At 39.8% G+C, this 16,396-nt stretch overlaps 1 protein-coding gene and 1 long non-coding RNA gene across 14 annotated transcripts in view; one reads left to right on the top strand and one right to left on the bottom strand.

Moving 5' to 3' along the window:
* LTBP1 (latent transforming growth factor beta binding protein 1) overlaps positions 1 to 16,396 on the bottom strand; it is a 177,022-nt gene that overhangs the window by 117,336 nt on the left and 43,290 nt on the right. For 12 of the 13 annotated variants that reach the window (XM_083604175.1, XM_083604180.1, XM_083604181.1 and 9 more), the window contains exon 5: positions 8,898 to 9,065. In XM_083604175.1, the coding sequence (XP_083460301.1) occupies positions 8,898 to 9,065 (168 nt within the window). Of the gene's footprint in view, positions 1 to 8,897; positions 9,413 to 16,396 lie in introns of those variants that run through there. The other variant, XM_083604179.1, reaches the window with a different exon arrangement.
* On the top strand, positions 4,211 to 8,106 carry LOC310758311. The gene is made up of 2 exons (XR_014545700.1): positions 4,211 to 4,287; positions 7,692 to 8,106. It is a non-coding gene; the product is annotated as an uncharacterized lncRNA (long non-coding RNA).

Below are 16,396 nucleotides of genomic sequence, written 5' to 3'. Positions count from 1 at the left end.
TGAAGTTAGATTATCCAAGTTATCAGAGAGATTTACAATTGGCAGAACAAAAATAGCAGCCTGCTTTATCATGCCTGTCCTCACTGCAAAGGTGAGCATGCACCTTACAAATCAATAAAACAGATTTTGGGTAATTCACCATGGCAAACAGTAGTATTTTTATCAGTTATTTGTCAGAATGGTTCTTGTGTTTGGATCTGAGTTATTCAAACTTGGCATGGACAAGGAAAACGTTTGCAAAACAAATCAGAACTGGTAGAATATTTCATTTGAATCCAACCTCACATAGAAATGTAACTTTCAATGTAAGACAGTCAACAGTTTTACTTTTGTTTCATTTTTATCCGACACAGATCACCAGGTAAATTATATGCAAATATAAACTATTGCACAGTAAAGTTCATTTCTCTTCTCTTTGTGTATGGGTTTGCTATGAACACAGGGTAAGTTACCAGTGCCACTAGATTAGGAATTAAATTAGGAACTAAATTGGGAAAGGTGTCTGCTAAGGCTATGAGAAATCCCATAAGGTAGTTAAAAAATACTATCCATGTACGGTAACTATGAATGTGAGAATGCTACAGGAAAGTTATGCTTCAACAAAACATTAGCTATGGAATGAATCACTATTCAATGTGATAAAAAAATTCCTAGAACAATAATTAGTTTAGGCTAGTAAGACACTCTGATGCATAATAAACTATGGAGCTGGATACCTTCTAGACATGCCCATGCTAAAACAAAGGATTACATTACTTTAATCATATTCTCCTACGGCATAAAGTCCCTGAAACTCTGTGTGGATCAGGCGGGGTGGTGGTGTCAGAAAGTGCGTGTGGATGTCCCGCTTTCCCGTCCCCAAAGTTGGACAGCATGCTACATTTTAAAGTGTTTTTTGAATACGTCCACTTGTTTCATGTTTTGAAATGGCAACACACTGGGTATAGCAGGCGAAATCTGCATCATACCTATTTATGTCCAATGTTGGATAGACCACAAATAGCTCGGTGGTATAGCACATGCTTTGCATGAGAAGGTCTTAGTTACAAACTCTGGCATCTTTAGTTAAAGAGGTCAGGTAGGACCCTGGAATTAGTAAGAGTTAGTAAGAATAGAGCATCCAGCAATCTGGACGGACAAAGAGTATGAACTGGTGTTCTATTCAAAGTACCAACAAAGAGTTCAATTCTTTATTTAAATTTTTGAAGTCACACTTGACTGTGGCAGAAGTGGTTAATATATGTTTGGGGAAATGCAGATTAAGCGGTTAATGTGCATAACCACCAGCCATTGTGGACATTCAACGGGTCACACGAAGAATGTGAAGATACTGATTGGGAAATGTGCACAATTTCCTTTTAATTGATGGATGCGCATTCTCCATGAAACCTTGTGAATGTGTACAACAGCCAGTTATTATGTACATTAAACGCTCAACTTTCATTCCCTTTAACACACACATTGTTCAGCTGGATGAATTCCATATACTGTATTGTATAATACTAGATAACTCCGTTATGATTGGCGAATTATATATATATATAAAAAAAATTAGATGGGGAGTTTTTTTGCTTTTGGCAGTACAACTGGTCTTATGGCAATGGAGGGGTAGGATGGACAAAGAAACAATTATATTATGAAAACTAAGCACCAAGTGTCTGGCACTAGTTGCCAAAAAAGTTTTAAAGCCTTGTCCCGCTTTTACACAAATACTTCTACAAGCTGTTTTGTCTGACTTTATGCGTCCTCTTAATCTGCTTTCCCTGGCACAGAACCCCTTTTATGTCATCACACTCCCCCTTCCCCCATGCTATTTGAAATATATGCTTGACTAGCTAAGGTATTGACATATCAGCAGCAACCAAATCATTCTGCAGATATCACAGTTTTATTATTGTCCCTTGAACTCTGTTGGATACCATATAAACTATGGAACAACAGAAAAAGACATAGGTGCTCTGTTACAGGCAAAATGGAAGAAATGCAAATAAAGCGGGGAAATGCATGGTTCGGCCTCCCATTTCCCAGGAATATAATCTGGCACTCATTTTCTTTCTCCTGTACCTAATACTGACATTTTAAAGGCAATTTCCTTAAAGAACATTTTAGTGCAACAATCTGCTGTTGGAACTTTTCTTGTATATGAATGCTGCAGTAAAAGTGTGTTGGCTTCCTTACAAGTCACATCCACTTTTTTGGCTAACGAGTTTTCTGTAACTCCTATATGAGAACCACTGTTTTAACAGAAAAAAAGCATTGGGCTCAATATAGTATACAGTTACAGATATTTGTTTCAACAAGTTTTAAATTCTTAGACCATCCTGGATAGTCCCTTTGATCATGTATCGCAAATAAGATTTATTTCCTCTTGCTCTTTTAATTCATACTTGTAACTATCTTACTACAGTGGTACCTCGGGTTACATACGTTTCAGGTTACATACGCTTCAGGTTACACACTCCACTAACCCAGAAATATTACCTCAGGTTAAGAACTTTGCTTCAGGATGAGAACAGAAATCGTCCTCCGGCGGTGCGGCAGCAGCAGGAGGCCCCATTAGCCAAAGTGGTGCTTCCGGTTAAGAACAATTTCAGGTTAAGAACGGACCTCCAGAACAAATTAAGTACTTAACCCGAGGTACCACTGTATATGATATTTGCTTACAAGAAGCTTGTAAGGTGGGCTAGGGTCAGAGATAGTGAATTTCTCACTGCTACTCAATGAGGAGCTTTACAACTGAGTGGTAATTTAAAACAGAAGATGAAAACAAGTGTAATATTAAAAAAGGACTTGTAGAGTTCCCAGCTGCTACGTGAGCCTGATTTCCTACCAGCTGATCAATGGAAATGACAGATGAATATCCTAGTTAAACAATCTCTCCCCACACCATACATGTTTCAGATACTCATTCATCACACTAACTAAAGAGAAAAACAGAAACCTTTATTTAATGTGCAAAACTGCTTAGGGAGAAGGTTCCACAAAGCTATCGCAGGTATAAGCCAATCAGTGCTGTGCTTGGCTAGGATCTGATGCAAACCTATGTTTGTCAGAGCATGAACCTGGACGGGGAAGGAACATCTGACTGAATGCAATGAGGGTGATTCCAAATCAGCTCCATTGCTGTTGAGATGCTATGCTTGACTTAAGTCTCAGTTTCCTCTGTGAAAGCCCAGAACTTAAATTATTCCACAACTGTGGCTTTCTCTTTCCATCCTTGGAATCATTTAAGTTAGACAAACTGATGAGCAATCAATGGCTTTTAGTTAAACAACATCTCCTTGTACATAGGTCCCCATGCGTAGTGGATGCTGAGGACATAGCTACTTCATGCTCTACTTGGATGGAAGGATTATAGAAGCCAAGAGTAGAGCCAAGAGTTTAATCCATATGGTATCTGGATCAATTAAAAAAACAAAAACAAACTGCAAGCAGCCAACAATGGATGGAAAAAGAGAGCATATTGCTAGAATCATTAAGACCACCAACAAAAATATATTTAAATACATTTGAAGGAAACCATCTAGGAAGATGGTTGTACCTTCGGACAAAGGACTCAAAAAGGTATGCTAAACAAGGAATAAGAGGTTGCAGAGAAGCTGAATGAATTATTTGCATCTGAACTCACAGCAGGAGATATAGGGCAGACCCTTCTATCTGAACTAACTTCCCCAAGAAAGGAGATTGGGCAACTGAGGCAAATAGTTGTGACAAAAGATTAAGTCCTACACCTTAGTGACAAATTAAAAAACAAATCACCAGGTCCAAATGACATCCATCTAAAAGTTATTGTAGAACTCAAATGTAAAATTGCTGAACTTACAACAAAAACATGTAACTTTCCCAAGATTGGCTTCTGTTACTTCAGACCAGAAAGTAGCCAATGCAACACCCATTTTTAAAAAAAGGGATTGGGGGAGATCTATGAAATAACAGGCTGGTTAGCTTAATGTTTGTTCTAAATAAACTGGTGGAAAGTATTATTAAAGATAAAATCAACATGCATATAAAAGAAGTCTTGCTGAAGAAGAACCACCACAGAGTGGAATTCACTGCCACTGGATGTAGTAGCAGCCACCAACTCGGGCAGCATTAAAAGAGCATTAGGATACAGCTATCAATGGCTTCTAGCCATTATGACTGTGTCCTACCTCCAGTACCAGAGATGATATGCCTCTGAATGCCAGTTGCTAGGAAACATAAGTGAGGAGAGTGCTTTTGTGCTTCTGCCCTGTTTGGGGGCTTCCCACAGAGGCTGCCCACTGTAAGAACGCAATGCTGAAATAGGTGGGTATAATCCGGCATGGCTCTTCTTACCTTCTTATGGGATACAAGCAGGAAGGAGTACAAGAGTCACCAAAAGAGCTAGAGGACAGAAATCAGTCAGGCTATAATGGAAAGATAAATAGGAAGAGTTGCAGCAGGGACTGAGACAGGCATCCCCAAACTCAGCCCTCCAGCTGTTTTGGCACTACAACTCTCATCATTCCTAGCTAACAGGACCAGTGGTCAGGGATGGTGGGAATTGTAGTCCCAAAACAGCTGGAGGGCCGAGTTTGGGGATGCAAGCAAAGAATAACCTTGTTACTTCCCCAAAAGTTTCACTCGGAACTTAGTATTATAAGTAGCTTAAGGCCAGAAGGAGTCAGACCAAAGTGATTGGGGGGGATTAGAGCTCAACAAAAAGTAGATAAAAGGGGAAAGTGTGTTATATGACTTTGCTCTTAAGTAGAAGACATAGGGAAGCAGCAGGAGACATGATCACTAACCCTAAGATCAGGCTTCCTCAACCTCAGTCCTCCAGGTTTGAGGTTTGAGACTACAATTCCCATCATCCCTGACCACTGGTCCTGCTAGCTAGGGATCATGGGAGATGTAGGCCAAAAACATCTGGAGGGCCAAGGTTGAAGAAGCCTGCCTAAGATGTTCAGTTCAAGAGCAGCAAGTCATACAGTTTTTGCCTTATAAAGTCTAAAGAGAATGAATAAGTACTTCACTGTATCAGCCCTACATTGTTCAAACTTGCTAGAATATATTAAATCAGAAAAGACTTATGAGCAAGAATGAGTCATACAATCACAAATGTTAGCTGGGAAATTCAGCATTTGCAAAGCTGTTCCCTTTCTCCATTACACTCTCTAATCCAGTTCCCTGCCACAAATAAATACAATTCTTTTGGAAAGCTAAATCTGAAAGCAAAACAGTCGCATAACATAAACAAATCTATATTAATACTCTGAACTACCGTACTTCAATCTGTTGACTGAATTTGGGGGGTTTTTTTGTCCACTCTAAACTGACTGCTGCTATTGTTTTAACACAATACACATTATTATTTTTATATGCCACTCATAAATTCCCATGGTGATTGAAAGGGGTGGCAAAGATGGGATGAGGGTATTTATACCAAGACTCCTTAGCCACCATGCACTTGTCTGGAAAAAAGCAGTAAAGTGAACCTGCCAGTAAGAATCAACCAAAACAATTAAGAAACCATCCACATCCCTTATAAAAGTAAAGGCAATAGTGAGGATGGGGTAATGAGGTAAAGAAAGGAGTAAAAAAATGGGAAGAGCCCTGTTGGATCAGACCAAAGATCCATCTAGTCTAGTCTGTTTTATTCTCACAGTGGCCACCAGATGCCTATGTGAAACCCACTAGGAGGACATGAGCACAATGGAACTCTCATGTTCCTAAGCAACTAAAGAATACTGCTTCTGGTGCCAGAGGTAACATACAGGCATCATTACTAGTCGCTGAGAGTCTTATCCTCCATTAATTTTTCTAACCATTAAACAATTTGCTGTTTGAAGAAGTACTTCATTTTGTATATCCCAAATCTCCCACTATTCAGCTTCACTTGATAACCCCAGGTTCTAGTATTATAAGACAGAAAAACAGCCAGTGGCAGTTTATATAAAGTTAATTTTCTTTTTATCCCAATATGTATCACTTGACACTTGTTTACACTGAATTGTTTTTGCCATTCTAATACCCATTTCCACAGTTTGGAGAGGTCCTTTCGGCTCTGCGTAATCCCTTTTTTTCCAACCACCTTGAACGATATGGTGTCTTTAAACTTGGCTACCTTACTGCTACCCTACGTCCAGATGTCTTATGAACCAAAACAAAAAACCCACTGATATTAATTCAGTTTAATGAAGGAAATGTCCCAGTGCTGGCACATGGATTCTTAAGGTTACAGATCTTCTCAATACTGTCTCTAAAGGCCTTTTGTTTTCCCTGAAAATTTTTGAGGCAGAAACTAGAGCTGCTCTCTACTCATCCCAGTGCTGGACTTGCTCCAGGTTTCTTATTCCTAGGACTAGTGATCAAAGACCATATTCAGCTTACGAACCATGCTCCTGGAACTATGTACCATTGTATTCATTAGGTACAAGACCTTGAACTCTAGGAGGTAAATACTGTAGCTACTTCTGAGGCCCACCTGCTGCCTAATAGGTAACACCTATTCTGCCTGGCTAGATGGAGTTTAACATATTAGTGGGCTGGACCTTAAAAGTGTGATCCTGGCACTAGGTGGCAATTGAAGACCTAACTCTTCCATTTTCCCCTCACCCAGCCAAGTAATGATGGGTCATTATGATCCACAAAATCACTCACCATCCCAGTTTTACCTCTGGGTGCAGTTCTGGTAATGCCCCGCAAGTCGGACTTCTAAACATAAACACGCCCGCATACTGTTTTGTATGCCTGATAAACTTTTCTATATTTTGGGCTGATTCCCTTTTAAGTAGTTACAGGGCATACCGTTTCTAAAATATCAAACCTGAGGGCAGGAAGAAAATGATACTACTTGTTTCAAAAGATTGTGCAATGCAGCTTTACAGAACAAGTAAAAATGTGTCATAGAATCATAGATCTGTAGGGTTAGAAGGGACCCTGAGAGTCATCTAGTCCAACTCCCTGAAATGCTTAAAAACCTCCAATGTCATTCTGTCCTGTAATGTTTCTTCTTGGTTATCAAATATTTTACCTTCTAAGATACCTTATCATTCAGGGCAGTTATACTAAATGTATTGAAACAAAACTATGCTTCACTTAGCTGTGACAATTGCCACAGGAATGGAATTTGATTTTTCACACTTGTTACTGGATGTATAGCTCTCATTCATAAATTCTCCTTATTTTTCAGTTCCTCACGCATTGCCACATACCAGAATTATATTTAGGATGCAATCAGTGCAGCATGCCTTTTAAAGCTATCATTATCAAGAAATGTACTACGGTATCAAAGGAATTTGGATCCATACCATGACTTGTCTGTAATTTCATCTAAGGACACTTCAAGATATAGGCTTAGTTCAGATGAAATGCCAAACCATGGTTTGGTGTAGCAAGAATGAGCCTTGGGGTCATGCACACTCTCCCCTATGTCTGCAAAAGTGGAATCAGGTCACAGTTCAGTTGCAATTTCCAGTTTTTGTGTGTGCAAACCATACACTGTCCAGTTATTCTGCTACGATAATATACTATAGTCAGCTGCTAAATTGGAACTCAGGGAAGTACAATGGGAGGAAGCAGCAAGTGAATCTAGATTTCAAATAATACCAGGCTGTGGTTTTCTGTTACATCTAAATCAACACTTTTCTCTTTTGTAGGTAATAGCTGCTTGAATCAGAGCACTGGTCACACTCAATCCCCATGCTGAAATGTCATCTCCATTTCAGATGCTGCGAGTCCAGACAGACTAGCAGAATCCAACATGACTGGCACAGCTACAATTGTGCAAGACAGCAATGGTAACTCTAAACTCCCATGCTGAGAAGCATCTCTCCTCTCTGAGGCACCTCCTGCTGTGATTCCTGATTTGCTGCTACCGTTCTGCAAGAAGCAACATCTGGAAGAATCTTTAGAGTGATTGATCTGCATTTCATACCTCCACTTTGCCAGACCAGAGGAATCAGAAATAGCATTTTTTTGGGAAACATTGTATACCATAAAAAGACAATTAGGATGCCTCTTTCTACTCTGCCTAACATAATGTTTGTACTTGGAATAGTTTTGCTATTCTAAGGATTATCTGACATTAAGTGAAGAGCTTTAAGAGTTTTATGAACTGAATAAAATGATATTGCAAACTGCCCTAATCAGTAACAAGGACATGTAAACTGTATGTCACACTACTCTGAACCATTGTGCTTGAATTTCACTGCAAAGCAAGATGGGTGGGAAACTGAATCTGTGTTAAGTATACACTTCTCTACAGCTAACATTCAATAACCTTTGAAAAACAATCTTATTTTTGGTGTACCGTGCTAGCTATGCCACTGAGATTCCATTTTGGAAAACACAAAATAGCATTCACTGGAATGATAATTGACATTTATCTTACTTTTGATTTGATTTCTAAGCTTTCTGTCTCCTATTTGGACACTTGACACATAATAAATATGTTATGCTCACAACACACTCAAGGCAAAAGTTGAAAACTGGCACCCATTTCACTCACAGGAATGCAGAGTCAAACAATTCCCAGACAATGTCTTGCAGGAACATTTCATTCAAGTCTAACTAGATTTTTCACATTCACTTATGCAAAATTAGAACCACAAACTGAGAGCATTTCCCCCTTCAACCATGACATATTTTCCATCCAATTTGCGAGTTTCTACACAGAGCTACTAACACACAGCGCTGCCACTGCCTCCCCCACCACATACAACCTAAACTGTGGGGTTTAACTAGTTATCCCTCTCTTTCGCATGTTCAAAGAATTATCAGTCAGTCAGGGGATGCCCAGCACCAATGACATTACACTTATCATAGACCCTTGAAGAAAAAGCTAACAATTTCAAAACATGCACAAATATACAGAGTCCAACAAAAGAAGAAGTAAGGATTAGCAAGGATGATGAAGGATTGGAGAGACTTACCTACTCGGAAGTTGGGTGCTGTCAAGGTGTCAGCAGCATGCCCATTTTCACTAATCAGAGTCGTGGTGTTCCCTTTCTCGCAGCTGTTCTGACAGGTGCCTTTTTTACAAGTCACTTTACAGATGCTGGGTGTAAAGACCACCTTGATGCGTCCCGTGTGATTTCCCACTGGGAGCAGAGGCAAAGAGAAAAAGAAAAACAAACAAGTCACTTTGGTAGCCATTGAGTTCCTTTAGATGACTTTTAAAAAAAGCTTTTTAAAAATAAAATTAAAAAAGGCAGAGAGTTCTTAACAGAGGAGGGCAGTCTTCAGTGCTCTCTCCTCGATATCCAGTGGTGTCTCTGAAACAGGAGTAGGAAGCTTAGCAAACAGGACTCCGGGATCCACTCCAAAACCACATTTAAAGTCAAGTCACTGGAGTGGGATTAGTAATCACAATGCTGCACTTTATTCACAGTCAAAGAGCAATACCAAGGGCATGACAGCTTAAATAGCCAACCCTGACAGGCAGATGTAATGTAAAGCGACTGGCTGTTCACCTAGGGGTGAATAAACTCTTGCGTCTTTTCCTCTTGCATAGTTTTCCTGTTTCTACACTTATTAAGTCACTATTTGTAGCCCGACCCCTGGAAATGTTTTAGGCATGCCGCATGTCTGAAAACATCTGTCTCAAATCTCCTGGCACCCCAGCCTGAAGTGAACAAATCCAGTGACGCAGCTGCCCAGGACCCTTTATTTTTTTTCCACAGATTCTTGGAACGGCTACTCCATGTGGATTTACATATTATAGGTTTTACTTTGTCGACAAATACTAGCACTTAAACCAACGTCCTAATTGTTCAAGATTGCCAACGGATAACTGCAAAACCTGTTCCTAATAGGGGGTGGGGTAGGGCAAAGCGAAAGTGTGTTCCAGACACAGTCATTCAGTACTTTAGTCTGATTTGTTCTTAGAAGATGGGAGGATTTACCAAACCCCAGATCTTCTCTCTTTTTTAAAACCCCAGATTTTACAAATGGTTGTATATACGTTTGGTTAAGCAACAAACATTTATATCTCTTATTTTCTTACTTTTTAAAAAAGCATGCTTCAAATATACAAAATCATGTCACCCCACCTTGTCAAAGTTTTACTGCAACTTCATTCCTTCATTAAGAAACCATATTAATAATAACTAGTTGCAAAAAATTTATCCAAGCCTGATTTCTTCCAAGCCAACATTTTTTCAAAACATTTTTCAATATGTTCCTGCCACAACAATGCATGCAATTTGAACACTAGTTGGTTGGCCCATCCAGTGTATGAATGCCCTCTGGGAAATTATTATGGGTAATGCTTGGGGGGGGGGGAGGAGAATGTTTCCTAACATAAAAATAATATCATTTCATATTATTTTTGGCTTGTAATAAGATTAATTGAAAGTAAAGGAAACAGTGCCAGCTGATTCATCTCCAGACACTGGCATTAAACTGTTGCCCGCCAGATGCAGAGCAAATGCTCCAGCTTACTGTAAACAAGCAACTTTCAGACCTACTTACAGAAAGCTTCTCTCTGCCAATATTGAAACCGTGAACTCCCCCCCCTCCTCCAAATACAACTAGCTACTCATTATCTGAGGAGATTTAATGTGTTCATTCAGCACAACGACACATGGCTTTGGGAGCAGTCTCCTCCCATTCATACACATACATTGTGGGACCAATACAGGGGGTGCAGTCTGCACTGCTAATTTATTACTTAGGCTTTGGCAGGTCCGCTTTCTAGTACCCGCGCCATTTTACATAGTATGAAGAGCCACCTGCACTTCACCAACAGAGGTAGACTAGAATGCGTTGCAGTTCTGTTTACTGGTTGCAAGAAGACAGTGAGAAGGCTCGCAGAGGAGTTAAAAGTCTTCCCTGGCACTGCTCACAGCCTTCTAAGGAAGCCTGCCTCATATTTGGAACACTTGTGCTCTGAATAATTCTTAACAGTAGGCATAGCAGAGATGAAAGGGGAAAACAATGAATTTCACTCATTCTAACTTCACCATTCATAGCTCACTTAAAGGCAAATCTTAGCTTTTCTACTGGCAAACTGCATTTTCTAGGAACTAGCTCTACACCTTTCCCAATAAACAGGCATAAAGTTGCTTGTGAACTGCTAAGGCGGCCAGATTTCAAACATCTAAGTCAATTCTAAAACACCAAGCAGATTTTCAATATTTTATTTGGAAATGTCTTCACAGAAAAAAAAAATCGTTTCCTAGAAAAACCGTAACAATTTCTATCCTCTATTTTAACATGCCTTTTGCAATCATTTTTTTTCCATTTAGGAAGTGATCTAATTAAAACAACATGCTTAGCTAAGTAACCACTATCAAGCTGGCCCAACCTGGAAAATCTCGTGTGCTAGAGAAATCCCAGCTGCAGCTCTTCAGTGCCACAGCATGGTTTAAATTGGACTCCGGCAATATTGATGCAACTGAGTGGTGACTCTTGAGTCATGATGCAGACAAAAGAACATACAATGCACTTTCAGGACAATTTGATAATATAGCAAAGGATTGCTGGAATATATGACTGGGAACTCAGTAAGTTATTTAGGAGCCTTACTTGGTAGCAAGCCCCAATAAACTTAACAAAGCTTCTTCTGAGTTGATTTGTATAGGATTGCTTTGGAAGGGTGCATCACATAGGACTTTCTTTGGAGACTGGCTGTATCCAGGAAATGCGTGCTTCCAAGAACCCACTACTGATACATTTTCTTTATACATCTGCAGAGCACACAAGGGGAGTTGCAGGAACTGCATGTATCACTCATTGTCTGTCTGTGTCAGACATCTCATGAGTTTGTGGTTGTAAGAATGTGAATTAATATTATAATTTGATTTTTATATCGCTCTTCCTCATATAAGAGCCCAGGGCAGGCAACTGAAGTAGAATAAAATCCCATGCATTGTTTGGGACAGAACAACCTATTTCCATTCCATGTCAGTTCACATGCATGAGCGTGCATGAATCGTAGATCCATTCCATTCTGTTTTTTGCATTTTAAAAAATGCATGAAAAATTCACATTTCAATTGTACGAATGCTGTACTTTCTTCCCCTAAAAGACTTTTTTTTTTGCATGCTTTCAATGCATTTCTTCTACATATTTTTGTATGCTTTTTCTGTTAAATACCAAACACTTACTTTCACATATTTTATGGAATTTTAGAGAAACTACATTGCCATTTCAGTAAAGTATGTAATCCAACCCATAGCTGAATTCCGACATGCATGCAAATTTTTGGACCAGTGAATTAGGTGGGTTCAATTCCTAATACAGAATGATTTAATTTCTCCAGCATTCCTAGTCCTAATAGACATCCACATTTGAAAATGATCGTTTAGTGAAAAGAAGCCGAAGTTTCATGGACTATTTTTGGGAACTATATAACAAGCAGATCAGAGGATAATTCAAAACTGCAGACCAGGAGAGAAGACAAGGGTTTGCAGAGCCAAGGTGCAAGAACTATCCTGTAGTTCTCCACGGCAACTCAGGATGGACTTTTGTGCCTCTATGTGGAACAAGAATGGACTACTAAAGATGCACCATGGCTTACAAAAAGTCAGTACAACTCTGCGCACATATGCAATGCCAACTCTAAACCTGAACATGTAAGAGGAAAAGACAAATCCAGACTGTACCTCAACACTACTAGTTTCTATTTCAGCTAAGTACCCGCAAATTCTTTAAGTTTCCGTTACCCAAATACAAAGTGCACACTTGGCACATTAGAATGAAGGACAAACATGTGTAGAAATTTCCATTTGCAGTAAATGGAAAGGTGGATCTAATCCTTAATTGTACTTCACTCCTGGATAAGTTAAAGGGAATCACAAAGATACTTACACATATATGGTCTTTGTATATGATTCTCTACTTGTATGTTTCATCCAAATATCCGTACCCATGTACAAAATAATCCTAAAATGCAGCCCTCGGTAAGCTTAATGTATTATTATTATTATTAGTAGTAGTAGTAGCAGTAGCAGTAGTGCCCAGCCCATCTGACTAGGTTGCTCCAGCCACTCTGGGTGGCTTCCAACACAAGAAGACATCAAACACAAGGAGACATCAAACACTGAAAACTTCCCTATACAGCGCTGCCTTTGTATGTCTTCTAAAAGTCATATAGTTGTTTATCTCCTTGACATCTGATGGGATGACATTCCATAGGATTGGGACCATTACCGAGATGGGCTCCTTAGGATACTGTTTTATGAAAAGTAGCCATGTAGCAAAGATAAGCATTAGCCACCATTCCAGATTTCTCTATGTACAATTTTTTATTTCAGAATAAAAAATTGTCAACATCACATCAAATTTTTTTTATTGATAAGAGATGCACTGGAAAACACAACTAGGATTGTCCTCAGGATCACTTGATGCTCTTGCTCTCATTTTGAAAATATATCTATCCATATTCTGCAAATTATTATTATTTCTTCTTCTTCTTCTTCTTCTTCTTCTTATACTACACTACACTACACTGAAATGTTTAAATGTTTCTTTGATTGTCCCTGAATCTTCCTGCCACACTTGTCATTGTCTCTTGCAACGCCAGGGGGTGAGGCTGTTGGCACACCCTCTGATAACCACTGGCTTACAGTCTATATTTTTGGTTCATGGATGGAAGGAGGACAGTTTTGTACCACTTTTGATTATAGAACTCTCATTTGTTGAATGGAAAGCTATTTCCTCCATTCACAGAACAGAAACTTAAGTCCCAAGTCATGGATTAAATAGGATTTCCATCACAGGAAGTATCTGTTACAGTATGGAGGGCGGGGGGTTAATGCTTTGTACTGGCAATGCACCCAATATAATTCAACGGCACACACCAAAGTCCATTAGTCTCCACCCTGAAGGTCTGGCAATTCAACAGCAACATCATGAATTAAATGTGATCCTACACAAGGCTTGCTGTGACAAACTGAATTGCAGTCTGTTATGCTGTAATAGAAAGAGCAAGCAGAGGAATGGGCATTTGGCAGGGCTTGTGACCAGATGGCCATGACAGCTGTTTTTGCCATACCTAGATAGGGTTATATAAGGTGAAGGAATTCTATAAGCTAGCTTTGTAGATCATTTTACTTATAATGCTAATCCGATTCCAGGAAGATTTTATATATGTTTTAGTTGTCTTTATGAATGTGAACAATTGTTGATTTAGATTTTTTACTAATTATTTGGGTTTTACCATTCTTTTCAGAATTTACATAGATGCCTTCCAGAGTTACTATATGGTGCAAGATTTCTAGCTATGAACACACTCAGCTGTCCACGTGCATCTCATTCTATTTGGAGGAGGACCATGTGGACACCGAAGTTTGGGGCTGCTTTACTAATGAAGTCACTGGAAGGCTGTTGTCCTAGAGAAACTGCACCTTTCCAGTCTCTTGTAAAATTGGGGTGGGGTGGGGGTTGGGTTTTGGAGAGTAGAAAGACTATATAAAAAACAGGCACTGATTATGTTCTCATGCTCCATTTAAAGATGACACACATATTTACAGAGTGGAGAAAGAACTCATTGATCCACATGGCATTACCGTATTTTTTGCCCTATAGGACGCAATTTTTCCCCTCCAAAAATGAAGGCGAAATGTGTGTGCGTCCAATGGGGTGAATGCAGGCTCCTTGGCTTCAGCGATAGCAACGCGAAGCCTCCGAAGCCTGCGCTCCAGAGGCTTCGCGTTGCTTTCGCTGAAGCCAGGAGAGTCTGCTCTTTGAGGCTGGCGGTGGGGGAAAGCAGCACTTCCCCCCACCGCCAGCCCCACAAGCTTGGGGGCCAGCGGGAAGGCGTGCGATGCCTTAGCGCTGCTCCCCGACCCGGCTTTGAGGCTGGCGGTGGGGGAAAGCAGCATTTCCCCCACCGCCAGCCCCACAAGCTGGGTCGAAAAGCCCGCAGGAGCCGTGCAGCCTTTAAAGAGCGCGCCGCTCTTGGGGGCTTTTCCCCAAGGAGGGAGAAGGGACTGACTGGCCGAGTCAGTCCCTTCTCCCTCCTGTGGGCTTTTGCGGGAGGTGGGGGAATTCCGCCACCTCCCGCAAAAGCAGGGAGAAGGTCTTTGAGTAGTGCACAGGCTGCTTGCAGCCTGTCCGCTGCTCCCAGAGCTGGGGGGGCAGGGGGAACATATTTTTTTCCTTGATTTCCCCCCCTGAAAACTAGGTGCGCCCTATGGGCCGGTGCACACTATAGGACGAAAAATACGGTAAATATATTAAATACATTTTCATTAGAAATGAAGCAATATTTTCACTTCATACACATTATTAGGATATAAGGTTTACATGCACCTAGGACTCATCTCTCATGTTGTGGTATTTATGTTCCAATCCTGTTGCACAGAACAGCTGAAAAAACCATCCCAGACCTACACACACATACATGTATAGAAAAAAACATACAGTTTTAGAAACACTAAAAGCTTTTCGAGCTCTTTGGTTATCTCCTGTACCTTTTAAACTGCTGACAACACAATCAAGAGGAAATTGCTTATTTCCTAAAGCAGGCCTGTCCCAGTTCTTTTATCATCCCATCCTGATTAACTCTTCTCAGAGCTTTTTCTTTAAAGCTGTACAAAGGAAAGTTGATATTTAATAAATACCACCATAAAATATAACCTTTTTTTTTGTTTAACAGCAACCTTTTTCAATCATACAATGAATTTTTCACAATATTTCTACATACTATATTTTTTAAAAAAATATTATTTCCTCTAGTGATTTTTCAGTTAGAGCCATATACTGTATAGTCAACTGATAAGCCAGTCCTTGATTGGCTTTTGCTAAATATTGTTTAAAGATCCTGCACAGTGGTCTCTATAAAGCTGCATATCAGCAATACATTCCCTTCACACTCCTTGTTTCAACCTTTCCCCTTACATTTCAGAAGAGAAAAGTAGTATCTCTTACAGAAATTGTGAATGATTGCATGGTGTCAGCCAGTTCCACTGTTGCTCCCATTTGTGGCATGGATGGATGGATGTGTTAGGGACCAGCAGGGGTCGTCTTCAGTACATAATGGTTATATATATATATATATATATATAATGGTTCAGTACATAATGGTTATATATATATATATAAAATATAAATATAAAATCAACCACACAGACAAAGGAATAGCTCCCTAACCAGCAGTTCATCTCAAGTCCTTACAGCAATGCAAAAATAAGGATAACCCACTATACTCGATATCAAAGGTATAAAGTGTATTATTTTTTGAAAAATCCCAGTCAGACTAAATGATGAGCTGTGTCTGTTTTGCATAGACAGAACAAGGTTTGTTAATCTTAACTGAATAGCTTAATAGGTAAAGGAACCCTGGACAGTTAAAGCCAGTCAAAGGCAGCCCTGAAGGCAGCCCTGTTTAGGGAAGTTTTTAATGTTTGATGTTTTATTGTATTTTTAATATTCTGTTGGGAGCCACCCAGAGTGGCTGGGGAAACCAGTATAAGTAATAAAAATA

This window comes from Podarcis filfolensis, assembly GCF_964270895.1.
Source record: "Podarcis filfolensis genome assembly, chromosome: 3".
Classification (NCBI taxonomy): domain Eukaryota; kingdom Metazoa; phylum Chordata; class Lepidosauria; order Squamata; family Lacertidae; genus Podarcis; species Podarcis filfolensis.
This window is presented reverse-complemented; position numbering and strand designations above follow the sequence as displayed.